This window comes from Montipora foliosa, chromosome 7 (assembly GCF_036669935.1).
Source record: "Montipora foliosa isolate CH-2021 chromosome 7, ASM3666993v2, whole genome shotgun sequence".
In the NCBI taxonomy this organism is placed as follows: domain Eukaryota; kingdom Metazoa; phylum Cnidaria; class Anthozoa; order Scleractinia; family Acroporidae; genus Montipora; species Montipora foliosa.
The window spans coordinates 35,503,689-35,521,188 of NC_090875.1; the positions used below are offsets into that span (position 1 = coordinate 35,503,689).

Sequence of the window (17,500 nt, forward strand, 5' to 3'; positions counted from 1 at the left end):
GTTTAGTCCGTATTTGCTCTATTCTAAATCGTTCAAACCGGGACAATACAGTGTATTACCGTCTCATATTTTGCGCGTTCTCTTGACTAAATATGGTAAAATGACGTAATAGTGGAATAATAAAATACCATATTTATGATGCATGGCAAACGCTAGAAATTTCAAAAAAACTGTGGCATTTAATCAAGTAAATAACGTTGACCTGGCTTGAGCTTGCGATCCAGTTGAAAACCAGTACCTGGTAAGCGGTCAACTTAAAAAAAAAACTGACCTCGATGACCTTTAAACTTGAGTCTGCGATATGGTGACGTGTTACTGGCCAGCGAATACCTTCTTTTAACAAGTGTCCATTAAACATAACATAACATAACATGCATGGATGTGCAATATCAAAGATGTTCCCGGCAAAAAACGCGGGTTGCACCACAGAGTTTCACATTGGCATACATGGAGGATTGGAAGTACGGTCGAACGGTGACCAAAACTAAATATGGTTCACCATATTTTCTTACCATTGGTGCTCTGCGCGCGCGCCTTCGGCCCTCGGAGTTCCGCTATGAAAATAATGCGCGTATGCTACTGTTGATGGCTATGGTGTAATTTGCCTATGATGAAAATGATGAAATTTCGAAGACAAAGACACCAGTTCACTGTGTTGTTCACCGCAAAGAAGGCAGGGATAAGTGCTCACGTAACATACAATTTTAATTTTAATTTAGCAACCCCCTTGTTTAAAGGATTTATCCAGCAATGTCCGGTTGATTGCAAAGTTTCTTGAAAAGCCAGTAACTGAAGACACCGTCAACAAAATCGCCCAGCAGTGTAGCTTTGAAGAAATGGCAAAAAACGTATCAACTTTCACTGTTGATGGACCCAAACTGTTAAGAAAAGGAGAAATAGGCGATTGGAAGAACTACTTCACAGCGGATGTTGACGAACGCTTTGAGAACGAGGTTCTGAAGGAGCTGAGAGGCACTGGACTTGTATTCGACTTTGAACCTTGAGAAAAGTAATGGAATTTTTGATTCTTAACCCTCTCACCCCCCGAGGTGGCCTCCATTGATAAGTAAAATTGTCTGGCATCAGACAGAGTAAAATCTGTAAGTATCACTATTAGGAGGGGAGGGTTAAAGGGGACATAGTGTTTGAGTGGACCTTGATGCTGTTAACCTAGTCACCCCTAAGGAAGCCCCCGTTGATGAGTAAAATCATCTGATGTTCGACAGAGGAAAATCTACAAGTATCACTCTTATGAGGGGAAGGGATAAAGGGGACATAGTTTTTTAGTATAACTATTAGGAGGGCAGGGTGGACCTAGATGTTGTTAAAGAGGACAGTTTTCGAGTAGACCTATGATGTTGTTAAAGGGGACATAAAGTAGTTTTTGAGTGGACCAAAAGTTCTGCGTACCGGGCTACGCGGTGCGCAGAAACTAATTAATTCAAGTTGAAGTATGTATTGTAATTTATTCAAGTAACAAATACATTTGAATTCAAAATGGCGTGTTTAAGAAACGTTTACCGCGATCAACACTCATTGCCATCCTTCAAAGTGACATGGGACATTCCGTAACAATTACACGACCCAATATTCCATCTTAATATGACAAGCTTACCGCTGTAAAAGGAATGAAAACAGGCAGAAATAGAGCTTCAACAAGAAATAGCGTTTCTGAACTAAGCCGCGTAAAAACCGCTTTGAAAACGGTTAGCTTTCACTTGTTTTGCTGGGTACCACTACGCCACAACTCTAAAAAATTCGACTTTCCGGGAGCTTTTCTCGTTAGTCTAGTGGATATCGGAAACTGCAACGAGTAGCCTTCGATCCGGGTTCAACTCTTTGACTCGCTTATTGTGAATCTTCTCTGCTTGTTCAAAATGTTTGTTTCTTTGAAGTAGATTTGAAATTTGAAATAGATTGTACGTCGTGTAAGTTGAATAAAAAGGGAAATGTCCGTTTGAGGGATGGCCATGACCGCTGACCGTCTACCGCGTACTACGTAGCCAGCAACTAATACAGCTTCTTCTCTCTCATATATTACTCGCTGCGTACCGCGTAGCCACCGTTCTTCATTAAGGGACTCGATGTACATGTGGCAGGGTATTCTGCAGTTACTCCACAGATGTTGCTACGGTCGGGTCACACATGCGGCTCAACCGCTCAAACAACAAAGCACCTTTAAATGCAAACGCAAGGAAATACACGTATAGACTACAGCAGTGCAGAAACATATGTCAGAGCTGGAAAGGGAAAATTTTTCCTTCTCACATTTGCTGTTGTGTTTGCATCTAAAGCAGGCAACTCAAATGCAGGCCCAAGGTTACAATACTAGGTCCATTCCGCCCATACATGTCTAATACTTTGAGGGAAACTCCACAAAAACAAGAAGATAACTTTAAAATACTGAACATAATGCTTACCATCAAAATTTCTCGATTTTTTTTTCTTTAGTATCACCCAACTAGTGAACTAATGCAAATGCTGCATTTTGATTGGCTACGCTACTAGAGGACTATAGCAATTACAGTCCTCGAGTAGTGAAAAGCGTGACGCTTTCTTTCGTTTTATTCCCAAGTAAATATTTCTTCAACTTGCATTTGCTAACTTTATTATTGCCTTTTCTGTCCGACTAGTTGGGTGATACTAAAACAATTAGACCCTTCGCCCTCAAGGGCCACGGGTCAATAGCCCATTCGACTTCGCCTCATGGGCTATTGACCCGTAGTCCTTGCGGGCTACGGGTCTAATTGTTAATTAATCACTTCAAGTGTAACCAGTCAGCGCAGAGAATTTTCGTTAATTACCAATGTAATTATATACTAAAGCTGCATAGTGAGATTCATGACAATTTGCATACATGTCACTCAAAGCCTACATGTATCACTCTTTGGTTCACTCGACGGTTCTGGATAAGGTCATGGTTGGTAGCTCACTTTGTGATGCCTACCCCAGGTAACATGAATATCATTACGAATGACCAAGTAGAGTAATCATGATAAAAGAACATTCTCGTCACCAGAGCCTCGGATCGACCCAAGGCTCTGGGAAACTCTATGTAGGAGAAGATGTGCCGTAGGGTTCTTATGGCCAAAAATTGGCTATTTGAACCTTACGGTGCCTGCTAACTCCTCGTGCTAACATGAATGCACAAATTAGAGACACGAAAACCAATGAGCAGACACTTGTTTCAGGGGTTCCCCAGAGCTCTTCTCTCCCTCAGTCAAGAGCTCTGGGGTCGAGATTGGATAAAAGAAATGTCAAATGCCAGTAGTTTTTTAAAAATCACAGACGTTTCGGTTGTAGAAGTTACTCCACAAATTCTTTCCTAGCGCATTTAACACAACATCGCATCTTCGTCAAGTTTTTTCGCTCGTATTTCGTATTTCCAAACCTTTGGAGTTTAAGGAATGTAATAAAAAATATATTCCATTGCGCTTGTTGGATAGGAGACTGGTTATAGCCAACTCATATCCAACGCGCGCTCATGAAATAATTGTTAAGTAGCTGTATGGACAACCCTCCTTGTTGAAGCCCTAGGCTGCCATTTTGAAAGTTAATCCCAATTCCCTTGCATAACTTTCGTTCTTTGCTGTGCATTTTACCTGTCAACGTCGCTTAAGTTTATGTTTCTGTGTGCTCTTCCCTTTGCGTTTGTGTTCCATGTCTTAACCAGGCTTTATAGAAGAGACTACAAGAAGCAGGCTTGGCGCAATGTGTTTCAATATGCTCCGTTAAAAACTAAATAGGACCTCACACAGTTAAGGTTGATCAGAGGTGGTTTTATTTCACATGATGAACACAGTCATGACGATGGAAATTTAATACGCTTTGTCTCTAGATCGTTGATATTAACATCCTTCCCTTTTTTATGAGGTCGTGAAAACTCATCGAGAGACAGAAAACTCAAAATTTGTGTAGTAAAACTAGCTTTAAGTGACTAGTATGTCATAGTCCTGGTAAAGTAGTTAGTTCATCAAGAGTTCATCAAGAGTTCATCATATCACATCACAATAGGTGCGAATACACACACCATGGTAAATGTCATTTCCCATGATAAATTATCCCGCGTTGCCTCACACTTGGGCTTTAGTATATCACGTTAACCAGTGGTCACAAGTTACGAAGATTAACGACGTAAAAGAAATGTCAAGCAATTCATTGGCAGGAAATTTAATAGCAAACAAATCTTTATTTATGCACAGATAACATTACAGAAGCATTACCCGCAACTAGCAAAGCTATTCGAGGCGAAAATATGGAATTAAGACCAACGCTAACTGAGGAAAGGTTAATCACAACTTCATTAGCATCGTGATTGGCTCTTGTACCTCGGGCATCAAAACACCCTTCCAACTTACCACGTTAAATGTCATGGCCGCTTCGTTTGATCTTTTTGACGTATCCATGGAAATTAACCACCGGAAATTTACATTGGGAAATGTCGGTCACACCCACTAAATGCAGTTTCCCGTGGTAAAAGGGTCATTAACGCAGTGAAAGTGCCCTGTTTAACCGCACCTATTAGGGAGCTTAAGCACGCGCGTTTTTGGACGCGGACGGCAACCGGAAGAGAACATTTCGCGTATCAGGACAGTGGTGTCTCCCGGATGTTTATACTAATGATCTCTAATAGAGAAAAGATACTTAGCAATGTAAATGTGGTTGTGAGAAGACAAGTTAAAAGGGAAAACAGCTCACTTCCGGTTGCCGTCCGCGTCTCAAAAACGCGCGTGCTGTCGTGGAACAGAGCATTGACAGAAAGACTTGGGGAAAAAACATTGGTGTCCGTATCAATCAATGAATCAATTTGAGTGTCAGTAAAGTATCTAGCGAAGGACAGTACCCTCAGATTGGGGACACTTAATTAAATTTAACTAATTCTAAAATTAACAAGCATCCTATCCATAGTCATCAAGTTAAATCCTGCGTTTAAAACTATTAACAAGTAAAATAAAAGTTAAAAAGTTTTTACAAACTCGGAGCTAAAAGTTAAAACGTATGAAATATTTCGTCCGTTTTTTAACCGGACTTCATCAGTCAATGATATGAATGTTAAAAAGATGAAGTTTAAAAAAGGGTTTTTAACGCCTATTGGGAGTTAGAATTGTGTCATAGATAGCTGCTAATTCGTAACCATTGTCTCTGTTTAACGCCGATTTCGTAAGTTTAATTTGAATAGCTTCTTTTATCCTGCGTTTGAAGGTGTTAACTTCGGTTGGTAGTACTTTTGTCTTATTTGGGTCCACCGAGTGGCCCTCCAGGCGACAATGCTCGTGAATGGCTGATGAACTTCTTGATTGGTGTTCTTTCACTCTGATTTCCAGAGAGCGGGCCGTTTCGCCAACGTACTCCTTGTTTCACTTCTCACAATGGATCTGGTACACAGTACCGCATTTCTTGAGATTGACAGTTGTGTCCTTGACACGTACCAATTGTGATCTTAGAGAATTGACGGGTTTATGAATAAGTGTAACCTCGTGTGACTTGAAAGCTCTTTGCAGGCGTTCCGAGATTCCTTTGATGTATGGCGTTGATGCATAGATTTTCTTCTCGTTTTGAGGCTCTTCGGTATCTTCTGTTGTAGATTTTGGATGTGGTATTGTTAGCATCCATTCTGGATAGTTATTCATTTTAGAGCTTGCTTGACGTGCTGTGTTTCTCTAGTTCTGTCATCGTTTTCCGTAACCAAGGTCTGAGCTCTCAACATCAGGGTGTTAACCACAGCTCTTTTGAGTTGTAGATGATGGTTTGATTGGAAGTTTAGGTACTGGTCCGTGTGCGTAGGTTTGCGGTACACGGAGATCTTGGTAGAATCATCTTGGTTAATACTCACACAGGTATCAAGGAAAGGAATCCTGCCATCCTTTTCTTGTTTCGAAGTGAACTGGATATGTTGGTCAATGGAGTTTAGATGTTCTGAGAAGGAATCAACGGCGTTTTCGTGAATCTTGCCATCGTGCCATCGTGTTCTCTATAATATTGTTGGTTCGTTTGAATTTTACCTACTTGTAACGAACATTTAATCTACAAAGAATCATTGTATTGCTAGTTCCGGAACATGTTCCGAAAATTCAAAAGTGTGGTTGTATTTTTTAAAATATTAGTAACACTTGTGCTATCCAGACCATTTGTAAGTAAGTTGTAATATAAAAAAAAAATTAAAATTAAAAATAAAAAAATTAAAATAAAAAAGGAACAAAATCAACCATTGGTGAGAACGCGTCTTGAGCCCAGGATCCCCGGTTCTCAATGCAAGCTCCCTAACCATTGGGCCTCAAATGCAACCAATCAGCGCAAAGAATTTTCAATAATCACCTATGTAATTAAACTAAAGTTCATTATCGTTGTTATTATTTGAAGACAACCAGTATCCCTGTCATAATCTCTTGTTCACTTATTGGGTCTTTTTGGCCTTTATGGCACAATTAACCAGGACAGTTTCAATGATTTCATTATCTTTAAGTAACCCTAATTCCCCTCGCTCAAGTGATTCAATTCCCTTCTCAATTTCCTGATAGGTCATCTTGTACATAGGACTCATAAAACGACCTCGAAAGATGCTATAAAACTTTGACTTTGTAAAACCACACTTGTATTCCATCTCTGACGTTTGTACCTCAAAGTTGACTTCTTCAAGCAGCTTACAAATTTCTTGGATCTTTTCAGGGGAGTTTTGTTCGGGAATAACTGTCGCTTGTCGAAACAACTTGTAACAGGAAAGACTCCGAAATATCCAAACGAGACACATCCCATCGGAGCAAAGCGATCGTTCCACAGCCTTAAAAACCGGAAGCGGGTCTAGCAAATGATGAACTGAATATTTGAACAACACACGGTCAAAAGAACCGGGAGGCAAAGCATCCTTGAAAAATTCTTCTCCGGTCTTCAAGACAGGAATGATACCTTCCCTCCCCTTAGCTTTCTCGAGCATTTCTGCGCAGGGATCAACACAAGTTATTGGATTCTTCAGTCGAGCAAATTTTGACATTTTTTCTGCGAAGCGTCCAGTCCCACCTCCGATGTCGACTATCACGTGATCAGGATGTAAGTCTAAGCTCTCTATAGCACTCTGAACTTGTACGTCTTCAAATTCCAAGTAGTAATGGTCATAACTATCAGCTAAATTACAGTAATGATCTAAAAAACAACAGCAAAACATGTTTTCTTTTAATTAATAGACATTTACTAGCATTGAAAGCAAAAGCAATATTCATCCCAACGGGATATAACTGGAGAACACGTTCTCGCCAATGAATTCGCGATTATCCTGAATTTTTAATTTGCTTTGAATTCACTAAATTCGTGAATTTTGGACACTGTGTCCCAGGACTTGAGGTAGAAGAAAAAAATAAGGAAATAAAAAATGGTATTCATGGATTGGATTTGAACCAGGCGTTTCTACTCTGTAGGAACCACTTCTTTCCGCTTTACCCCTAAAGATCAAGACACCGCATTTTTCAAAAAAGCATACTACCATAAAATATCGCCGCTGAAGAGTTACCCTAACCCGAACCCTAAGCTAGATTAATAATTTAGGCCTAGGTTTTGATTTTAAAATGTTTAGCTTTGTCGTGAAATTTCGTAACTTTTGCAGTGTTTAATGTTGTTTGTTGACGAGTGATAACACAGCATTCTCAAGTGTGCTAAGGCTTGACCAGCCTAATTATTATGCATATTTTTATTTGAAGGTAAAGCATTTCTCCAGGGCCAATGAAACTTGGTAGGCAGTTAGTTATCGGTATTATTATAACTTTTCCAAAATGTCCCGTACCACTTGTAACGTGACCCGAAATCGACTTATAACAGCTATATTTTTTTACTCGAAAATGGAAAACATTGAGCTTCATTATGTCAATCTTGTTTCTTGATTATTCGATGACCCCCTCTAAGGGCTTTGTCATCCGCCTTTTAATCATGTCCAATGAACAATTGAGGAAAATAGATCACGTGACATGATAAACATCCAAATATCTTAAAAGGTAAATACGGAGTACTACATTAAAGGCGCATTCGGTAGGCAGAGTTGTACTTAACGTGTTAATGCCAAATGTTTTCAAAATTTTGAAGTATAAATGTTCCCCATTTTTGAGTAAAGGATATAAACGTTATAAGTTGTTTTAGGGTCACGTGACCAAAATGCGATGAAAAGTGTTTTGGTAAATTAATAACAGCACCGATAAAAAACTTTCTGCTACGTTTCATGGACACCGGACAAGGGCTTCCCTTCAAATAAAAATAAGCATAATAATTAGATTGGTCAAACCTTAATACACTTGAGTTATCAAATAGTGTTCGAGTAGTCGAGTGGTTAGGTGACGGGTGAATGAACATTCCCAGGTTCGAGTCCCATGTCCATACACTTGGGTTTCCTTTCCAAACAAATATGACCATTTCCCATAATCCATATCAAGCTTTCAGTCTTCTGAGTTTACGGTAATAGTGAATTCTAAGCAAATTAACAATTCAGGATAATCGCCAATTCAAGGGCGAGAACGGGTTGAACTGGAATTTACAAGTGACCAGCTCTCGTCTCCAGAACCCGATTTTCTTTCGGTCAGCACCAAGAAAGCAGACTCTGGTCAGGGCCAATTTATGCACACTCGCAGTGAAAGTCGATAGCTTAGTTGATAGCTCAGTTGGTAAAGTAGTACTGCATAATCGCACCAGCACGATCTCTTCATTGAATTGTTAATTTGCTTTGAATTCACTATTATCTTGAATTCAGAAGACTTTGTCCCGGGACTTTCGGTAGCAGAGAAAATAAGGAAATAAGAAATCATATCCATGGATTGGATTTGAACCTGGATTTTCGACCCTATAGAAACCGTTCCTTTCCGCTTCGCCACTAAAGATCAAGACAGCGTACTCTCAAAAAATCAATTTTTTAGGCTCCCACAGTATATCACTGCTGAAGAGTAATTAGGCCTTAGCTAGATTTTAAATGATTTAGGCCTAAGCTTTGATTGTAAATGGTTAGCTTTGTCGTGAAGTTTGGTAACCGACCTTTTCCAGTCTTTAATATTGTTTGTTGCCGAGTGATAATAGAGCGTTATCAAATAGTTTTTAGAATATTGTCCCAGAGCACCTCGCGGTGTGATTTTTAAGTGGTTAGGTGACGGATTAATCAACTTTGCCAGGTTCGCGTCCTATACACTTGGATTGTCTGACCATTTCCCATAATCCATACCACGCTTTCAGTCTTTTAAATTCACGATACTAGTGAATTCAAAGCAAATTAAGAATTCACGATAATAGTGAATTCAAGGTAGAGAATGGCTTGTTTTGAAAGTCCATTTTCGTAACTATTTGCAACCACTGTTGTTCCGGCAATGTCTGAGTCTGCGTAGACTAGTCGGAAGTCCGTGATACGCGAGCTTCCTGCCTTTGAACTGGCCAGAGTCGTCCCTGTTCCTGGTGCTAACCAAAAAGAAAGCCGGCTCTGGCTCAAATTGCCTAAACCAAGAGAATATAAGTTAGGAGAGCGAATCCCTGTGTCCCGTGAATAATTACTCGAAATTTATTTTTAGCTGGCGCCCATGCTGCGAAAGTTATTTATATCTGTTGTTACCATTGCGGTATTTGAAATACCATGCAATATGGCAAGGACTGATAATAGATTTAAAATAATTTTCATCGGAATACGAACAATTGTTGTTTAAAAAAAAAAAAAAAAAAAAAAAAATGCAAAACTGTGGAATGAGATACCAACTAAGTACCGAACACTACCAAAACCCATTTTTAAAAGGAAAATTCATATGATCTTATTCAATATATTAGAATCTGAAGACTCCTACGAAGACTCAGAATCGATAATCTCAAAAGTTAGCAAATACTCTTAATAGCCATCATCTTTGCTTCGCTTATGTTATCTTATTCATTTTGTCTTATTTATCTACCTCTCATAATATACTGCGTTGCCAATCTCAATTACATAGCTAGGTGTTTCTTTAGACTTAATCTGTTTTCGTATTTACTTACCTATCTAATTATCTATCTATTTCTTGGTAGTCTTCTTCTTTTACTGATTATCTTGGCCCGCCTCGATTAGCACTGCTACCTGCGGAGCCAGGGGAATAAGGACTCATTGTCAAATAATAAAATATTGTTGTTTGTTGTGGGGAATTCGCTCTCGTATCTCATACTCTCTTGACCTAATTACAGGCGATTCATGGGGTTATCAGTCTTCGCTGTTTTTTTAATTCGCTGGAATGGAGTGCAGAGCGGAAAACGGTCAAGAGTTAGAGGATTGAGGAAAACGCACTCTAAAATTCGCTTTTATCTCGGAGGAGTTATCCACACTACGTAAGAACTTACCTCTCAAATCATGTTGCTCAAGGGTGCAATTTGCGTCAGCCATGTTTTTCCCCAGTGCAACAATGACCACTTACAACTTTGACTTTCAACGAGAGCTGGAAGAAAAATGTCAATGGTGTTAATTAATACCGGGTTCGATTCCCAAGGTTGGGGTCACTTGTAGGTTGAGTTTGTTGGTTTTTTACTCTACTCCGAAAGGTTTTTCTTCGGGTTACTCCGATGTTTCCTCTCCTCAAACATCAATGTTTGATTTTCCAGATAAATGCGAGGATCACTTCTCCCTTTCAAGGATATTTTTGTGATTATCAAATATTGCAAGTATCCTAATATTTAAGAGTTCTCTAAGGTAGGGCAAGGGTATTTTTCAGTTTTCAGAAGGCCGAACATCGTTTGCAGTAATTAGGTCTAAGTCCTGATTTCTAAAGGGTTAGCATTTTAGCTATTGTAACTTTTTCGTACAGTTACAGCCTTCAAATACTGATTTTATAACGTTCACCAAATACCCTTGCGAATAACGTTAATATGCTGTTCTGGTAGGTAGTAGCCAAAAACGTGTCGGGGTGTGTCTTTCTTTTTCAAGGTTTTTGCTTCAACTTTTGTCGTTGTTCTCCTGTGGCACTTATTTTCAAGTGCGCGGCATCTGTCCTTCATTTATGGTGGAAATTAGTTCAAAAGATAATAATGATACGAAGTAAGCTACGAAAGGTCTTAGGGGCATCTTAGTTTGTTTTTCGAAATTACTGGGAAGATGCTTTGTTGCCGAAGTAATGAAGTTGGAGTTTTTGCGGGGAGTATATGCTAACTCCCAGACACTGAAGAATCGCTGAGCTCCACATTTTAGGACATTATTTGAAGCCTGGTTTCCATATGATCTGCAACGGTCTGCGATCGGTCTACGATACGATAGCAGATAGGTCTGCGGACATATCGAAACATTTGTCCCCGGCGTCTGCGTTTTTCTGTGAAAATCCGAAAACGGATTCTTGACTCCAAAAACGGATTTTGCGGTTTTTTTGGAGAAATCCAAAAACGGATCATGAATCCAAGGTATCCACCCTCGAGGAGGATACTTCGAATCAAATCTAAATCCGGATTTTTTAGATTCACCACTTCAGCATTTTTTTGGGAGAAGATTTGAAAAAGGTATTTTTGACAAGCGGTTTCCCATGCAAAAATGATATACACAACAGCTACTGTACACGACAGTTAAGCCCAAATGTTTTTCTTATTTTTACCGCACGATCGAAGACACCAATAGGTCGGAAATGGTTAGGTTTCCTGCAAATTTCACACCAGAAATTACACTAAAAGTTTCTTGACAGCAATGATATTGTTACTCCCTTTCCTATAGCTAAAGAAGTAAACTGCAAGAATACACTCTGTAATCGATTTGTACCTTAGCACGCATGTTTTTCGTCATTTGTTTTCATTGATCTCGAAGGTTTTTTCAGTTGAAGAATTTCTCCAAAGCAAACCAGTTAACCGCTAATTTTTTGTTTTTGTTCTGTTAAATTGCACGCAAATTACGGTTTGTTTGTTTGTGTTATCATGGAAAATAATCCTTTTTCGGATTTTGCGTTTTTTTTTTTTGACGCTGAAGAATCCATTGATCCGAGATCACAAATCCGTTTCTGGATTTTCCCGAAAAAACGCACCCCTATTCTTCTTTCCCGACCATTACGACGCTTCCAACCAAGACATTTTTAATAGAAACGAGTGCCTGAGATGATCTGTGTTCTATTGACGACACACTATTGTACGCCTTAAAACACGTGTCATATCGTGTCCAATCAGACTTAAGGTAAGTGCTTGGCACCATTTTGTTGGAAATCCTCGAGCGGCGCTCCTTTTTCTCCTCGCTTCGCAGATGCTTCGCAAAGGATTAGTGGTACGCTTGCTTGCGATCCCTTTAGATTAAATGGAAACATTTGCCCGTGGTGTTTACGATCGCCTGCGATAAGACCGACGCAGACAGCTTCCGATCGTGTTTCAGACCGTTGCAGATCATGTGGAAGCCAGGCTTTCACGTTAATAATAATAATAATAATAATAATAATAATAATAATAATAATAATAATAATATTTTTTTCTATGGCGCAAATTCAACTATACAATTTTCAAATGTGCCTCACATATATGAGCAAAATATAATACTAAAGAATAATAACAATAGGAAAATCGGATCCATAATTTAGATATAAACTTAACGTATGTGTGTAAAATATATCAAAGCTTTTATTTGTACGCTTGAAAAAAAAGTGCAGTTTTGAGTTTCTGTTTAAAAGTAATAAAGTTCGACGAGCTCTTGACGTAATAAGGAAGAACATTCCACAATTTCGGTGCCGCTGCCATAAATGCTTTATAGGGCCTTTTCAACCAACCTCTAGAGACACCATTAACAATAGAGAAATGTACGACTTCTGGTGAACGGACAAAAGAAGCTAATGAGGAATCTTTTGTTTTCGTCCACCAACATGGCGGCGATGACGTCACGTGAAAACCCCCTATCGCCAAGTGTAGGTGAGGTCTTAATCATGAGTGGCGAAAGAAGAAACTTGTCATTAGATCTAAGACTATATTTAGAATACAAAAATTGGTTTTATCAACGGAGTTGATAATGTAAATTGGCCACCGTACAGAGATTCTAAAAGCGTTAGACCTTCGTTCTGACGAAGGGCACGGTATAGTAATCTTGCCACCCCATTTTGAACACACACGCACGCACACACGCAACGCACGCACGCACACGTTCTAGTATCAGATCTGGTCTTTACAATATAAACTGCAAATGTTAATTAATTTAATTAAGCGGTTATTATACTGAGAACAATAAACTGCAAGCCTTAAGGGTTCATAAACTCCGTGGTAGATTAGAGAATCCACGTTCTGATCGCAAATAGTATTCCCGGCTGGTGCTTTTGTAGTTAATGCAAGGGAGTGTAAAAATGTAAAATCTCATAACGAAAAGAGTTTCTATTATGATACGAGAGACTGTTTACAGATAACGCTAAGACTTTCACCCCAAGTACGATTTCATCCCACACCTTTATTGTCACTCTACGCGCTATAAAATGAGTCGCCATATAATACTTGTCAAAAAGGTACAAAACATCAAGATATGCCATTTACACGATAAGACTGACATAAATATGTCAAGTGGTTTCACATGTGCATCACGAATGAAATACATACGTCAAACTTCACCATATTAACATGAAAAGGCTGATGTTTACATGCTAAACGATGCTACGCTTACAACAACATTATCTGATACATTTACATCAATTCTTTAGCCATATGTACATTACGTTTCCAGATATATAAACATCGTAATTCGAGCTCCACGCATCTTGTTGGGCAATAATTGGTATATGATGTCGCTTATGACTTCTGTTTTTGTTCGAAATCATTCACGCACCACTGATTATCCAAGATGGCGGCGATCAACAAACAGCGGGGAAAGCTTTAAAAGCCTATTACTAAGGTGAGAAAAGATTTGGGTCTTCATACAGGTACCGGAAAGCAATTTGTTTTTGGTCACTGGGATTAGTCTTTCTTTGGAGTTGTTTTGTTTTCTCTCTTTTCTTTCTTTTGTTTTACGTATTTTCTGCTCCGGTACTTGCAAAGACTGCCATAGATTTTTTTAAGGAACAACAGATAACATCCTATCACACGTTACTGACACATTGCCGTTAGTAGGGGCGTAGCAGCCAGAAGCCTGGGCTTACAAACAACTTCTGGACATAATTATCCGAATATTGAATTATTTCTCTTTTGATTTCGCTTTTTCGTTTATACAGGAAAGGAGCAAGGAATCAAATCTATGAGTTTATTTTATCTCGCGCGGCTGTTGCAGTGCTTTACCCAAACGTTAATGCAGCACTCATCATTCTCCTCACAATGCCGGTTTCAACGTCTATCACGGAATGCTCCTTCAGCTTCCTTCATTCCATGCGCAGAGTAAAAACCTACCTGTGTGCCGCGCCATGAAAACGAAACGCCTGTCTTCTTTTCCTCTGATGTGTATGTACTGAGGTATGACTGGATGATGACCCATGATTTTTGCGGCAGAAAGAACAGGCTCCTTTTATATATTTATTTATTTATTTGTTTGTTTTATTTATATATCACTATTTAATGGCAACACATTACAAAGGAGTTTCCATATGGGTTTCCATAGAACGCCATAGGGATCCATGCGACTCAACAGAACTGGGGTTTTTGTCGAAGAATTAATATCAAGATACGCTGAGATTTCTCAAAATGTATCAGTGGTTTTCTGACCATTTTGCAGACATCTAGAGATGTAATGAATTCAAGAAAAACATCTTTTTTGTAAAGGAAGTCGCGCTGATATTAAAGGAAGAGCCACTGAGACATGATGACATTGAACAAAATATGTTCCTTGTTTGTAAAGCCATCCAGGGTTACAATAAAATTCACAAAAACATCACTTTACATTAATTAGTTAACTTGTAAGTCTACTTTTGAATCCTCTGACTTCCAAGAAATCGCAAAGTTTGGAATAGGCTCTCAAACCAAAACTGGCTAGCTACGCCCCTAGTTAGGTGCTTTTTTATTGAACAAATTATCACAGAGCTCTGTGGGCGTCCATGGTTTGCTCGGCAAAATATCCGCACGAGAACAAAAGAAATATTTGGAAGATGCCGGATCGAATGTTCGATGCCCTATCAAACCAATTCCAACGTTATCCTACATGTTGAATGGTCATCATACGCCGTGGCCAAACGCTTAAGTGTTGGCTTACTCGGGAAACTTGTGCGAAGTCCGACATTTGGAGCATTTATCTTTTAGCCGGGCCTTATGAGCAATATTAGGTGATATTAATGTCATTCTTCACCTTCACCTTTATTACGTTGGTAAACGAGCCGATGAGGCATCACACCTACTATATTACAAATTACATTAACATACTATATGAATAAAATATAAACACAAAATACATATAAATGCAATATGCACAACCGAAAACGTATTTAACGTAGTTAGCTCACGAGAGAGCAGAAACTTTCTCCTTGAACCCAATGAATGACTGAGTAGTACCTGCTTTAGCCGGGAGTTGGTTTCAGTCTCTGGAGGTTCTGGGAAAAATGAATATTTAAAAACATTTTGTGAACTATAGGGCAGTTGAAACTTAAATCACTACCATTAAAATTCTTATACTGACCAATTCTTCACATATGTATTTGCATTTTTAGACCAATGCCTTTTCCCGTTAGTCCGTCGAACTTGCCGGGATGAGGCCAAACCAATCGCTCGACAAAATGAAGGAGCGAGAAACTTCTCGATTCCTGTTATGGCGTTACACCCGACGTGACAGCCTGAGCATACATAACATGTGCTACATTATCATTCCCAAATGCATTCTCAATACTCAGCTATATATAATCTTTTAATTGTGGCACTTACTCTTTGCAGCGATTCCTTCACAAAGTGTACACGTTTTTGCTTGGCAAACGTAATCCTAACTATGTTGTTCTCGTATCCAGAGTTATGCATTCAATATCTAATTTGAAAACGTCTCACGAGGAAAAAATCCACGCTCCAATAGCCAATACACAGAGGAAAATATTTTCTCTATCTGCCGGTTTGCAGCGAAAGTTCAGAGCCCTGAAAGTAAAGATAAACGGCCAAAGACCCGAAATTTCCTTTCATTTTTTGACACTCTTGGTTGACGAGGATTAAGCCGGTTAAACAGGAGCAAGTTTTCCTTGCCAAGTGTCATTAGGGCCGTTTGCACGAGACAAAGTAAGCCGCTGCTTACACTGGCGGCGGCTTACATAAGACGCGAACACCCTGTTTAAATGGTACAAAGTTCACGGCTTATCCTGGCCTAGGGGTTTTGGGCTGTTCTTATCTTGGCAACGGCTTACCTTGGACATGAAAGTGCTCGTATAAATGTACTCCAGCAAACAGAGCTGAATAAGGTCCGTGCATGCGCGAGACTCTGCCGCGTGGTCCGATTTTGTGGTTTGTACATGTTGATTTTTTGTTCTGTTTGTTCGACGTTTTGTCTGGTTTGTGCCAAGAAATGGACCTTAGAACTCAATGGATTCTTTTTTATCGTCAAGTTTACGTATCAGGAATAACAAGAAGTAACACATGGCGTACTACTTTAAGGCGGCTAAATTTTTGAAGAAGACCATTTTGCCAACGTTCAATTGGCCTTAATTTTTCGAGATACTTATTTCTTTCCTCTAAGTTCTAAGCAATTTCCTTATTTTTTTAAACAACCACCTTATTTTTTAAGTTTAAATACCAAAAAAAACTACCCGCGAATCGCGAATCAAACCGCTTGTGTGAACCCAGGTTCCCATTCGCTGAGCAATGAATCATGCGAAGAAAAAGATTTAACCAGTTGGCTGCGAACGTAGCCGCGAACCACTTATGCGAGCATTTCGCGTTATATGTAAGCCGCGCTCGAATAAATGGCCCAGTTCGCGTCTCATGTAATCTGCGGCTTTTATAAGCCGTGGATTTTTTTTCTCGTATAAACGGCCCTATTGAAAATTTTCATTGGGTCGAGTGTATGAACGACAGGTTTTCTTTGACGAGTTTTGTCTTGACAAGTTTTATTTGCTTGTGTGAACAAATGAACAAACCTTCCTTTGACAATTTTTAACTGTGGCCAGCAACTAAAGTACACAGCGGACAACAAAAGCAGTTTTACTTTCCGTTCGTTTAACCATGGCTTATGCGTATTGGACGAAAGAGAAAAAACGTTGGCGGCTTGTGGTCTGAGTTTTGCTTGAGCATTGGAAGAGAAATATGAATTGAAAGTGGTGGGTTCACCCTTGGGCAACGCCAGTTTGCTTTAAAAAGCGCAGCTTTTTCTTGTTTCGATTCTCATAGGAATCAACTTTGGTATTCCACAAGCGTGTCTTGATCTTAGAGATTCCAGGAGAAGAGATGTAGCGGCAGAATCGGTCCAACAAACAGTGATTTTCCCTGCCATGATTATTCGCCATAAAGCGAGCGTGAGAACAAGACCGCTGAGTGCCTACAATTTCCCATGCTCTTTTTCTCGAAATGCTTTCCTTGGTGACCCGTACATACCAGCACGTTCTGCAACTTGGTAAGTTTTTTTTTTTGACAAGTGCACTTGTTCAAAAGCTAGAATGTTAGCTTTGGAACAAGTGCACTTGTCAAGGAAGAAATCGAGAAG

At 39.4% G+C, this 17,500-nt stretch overlaps 2 protein-coding genes across 6 annotated transcripts in view; one reads left to right on the top strand and one right to left on the bottom strand.

Annotated features, from left to right (window-relative positions):
* The window catches only part of LOC138010183 (sulfotransferase 1B1-like), a 10,250-nt gene extending 7,936 nt beyond the window's left edge, over positions 1–2,314 (top strand). Inside the window, exon 3 of the mRNA XM_068857124.1 lies at positions 738–2,314. Coding sequence (XP_068713225.1) covers positions 738–1,004 — 267 coding nt within the window. The 3' untranslated portion in view covers positions 1,005–2,314. The remainder of the gene's footprint in view (positions 1–737) is intronic.
* A 1,548-nt stretch (positions 2,315–3,862) lies between these two features.
* On the bottom strand, positions 3,863–16,044 carry LOC138009425 (uncharacterized). Of its 5 annotated transcripts, none has more exons than XR_011124390.1 (5): positions 15,745–16,044; positions 15,379–15,416; positions 10,315–10,409; positions 9,979–10,057; positions 3,863–7,137 (listed from the first exon to the last, which is right to left on the bottom strand). XR_011124390.1 is itself a non-coding variant. In XM_068856435.1 (4 exons), the coding sequence occupies exons 3-4, from the start codon at positions 10,355–10,357 to the stop codon at positions 6,395–6,397; spliced, it is 786 nt and encodes a 261-aa protein (XP_068712536.1). In that variant the 5' UTR covers positions 10,358–10,409; positions 15,379–15,416; positions 15,745–16,044; the 3' UTR covers positions 3,863–6,394. The 5 variants fall into 5 exon arrangements, 2 of the variants coding, with proteins under 2 accessions (XP_068712536.1, XP_068712537.1); XR_011124389.1 differs by lacking the exon at positions 3,863–7,137 and adding an exon at positions 7,147–9,453; XM_068856435.1 differs by lacking the exon at positions 9,979–10,057.
* Positions 16,045–17,500: the final 1,456 nt, after the last annotated feature.

Excerpts from the sequence above, each read along its gene's own strand:
- LOC138009425 (XM_068856435.1), bottom strand. The coding sequence starts at position 10,357 with ATGGCTGACGCAAATTGCACCCTTGAGCAACATGATTTGAGAG. Across the intron at positions 7,138-10,314 it reads TGAGCAACATGATTTGAGAG|ATCATTACTGTAATTTAGCT; the intron begins GTAAGTTCTTAC and ends GTTGTTTTTTAG.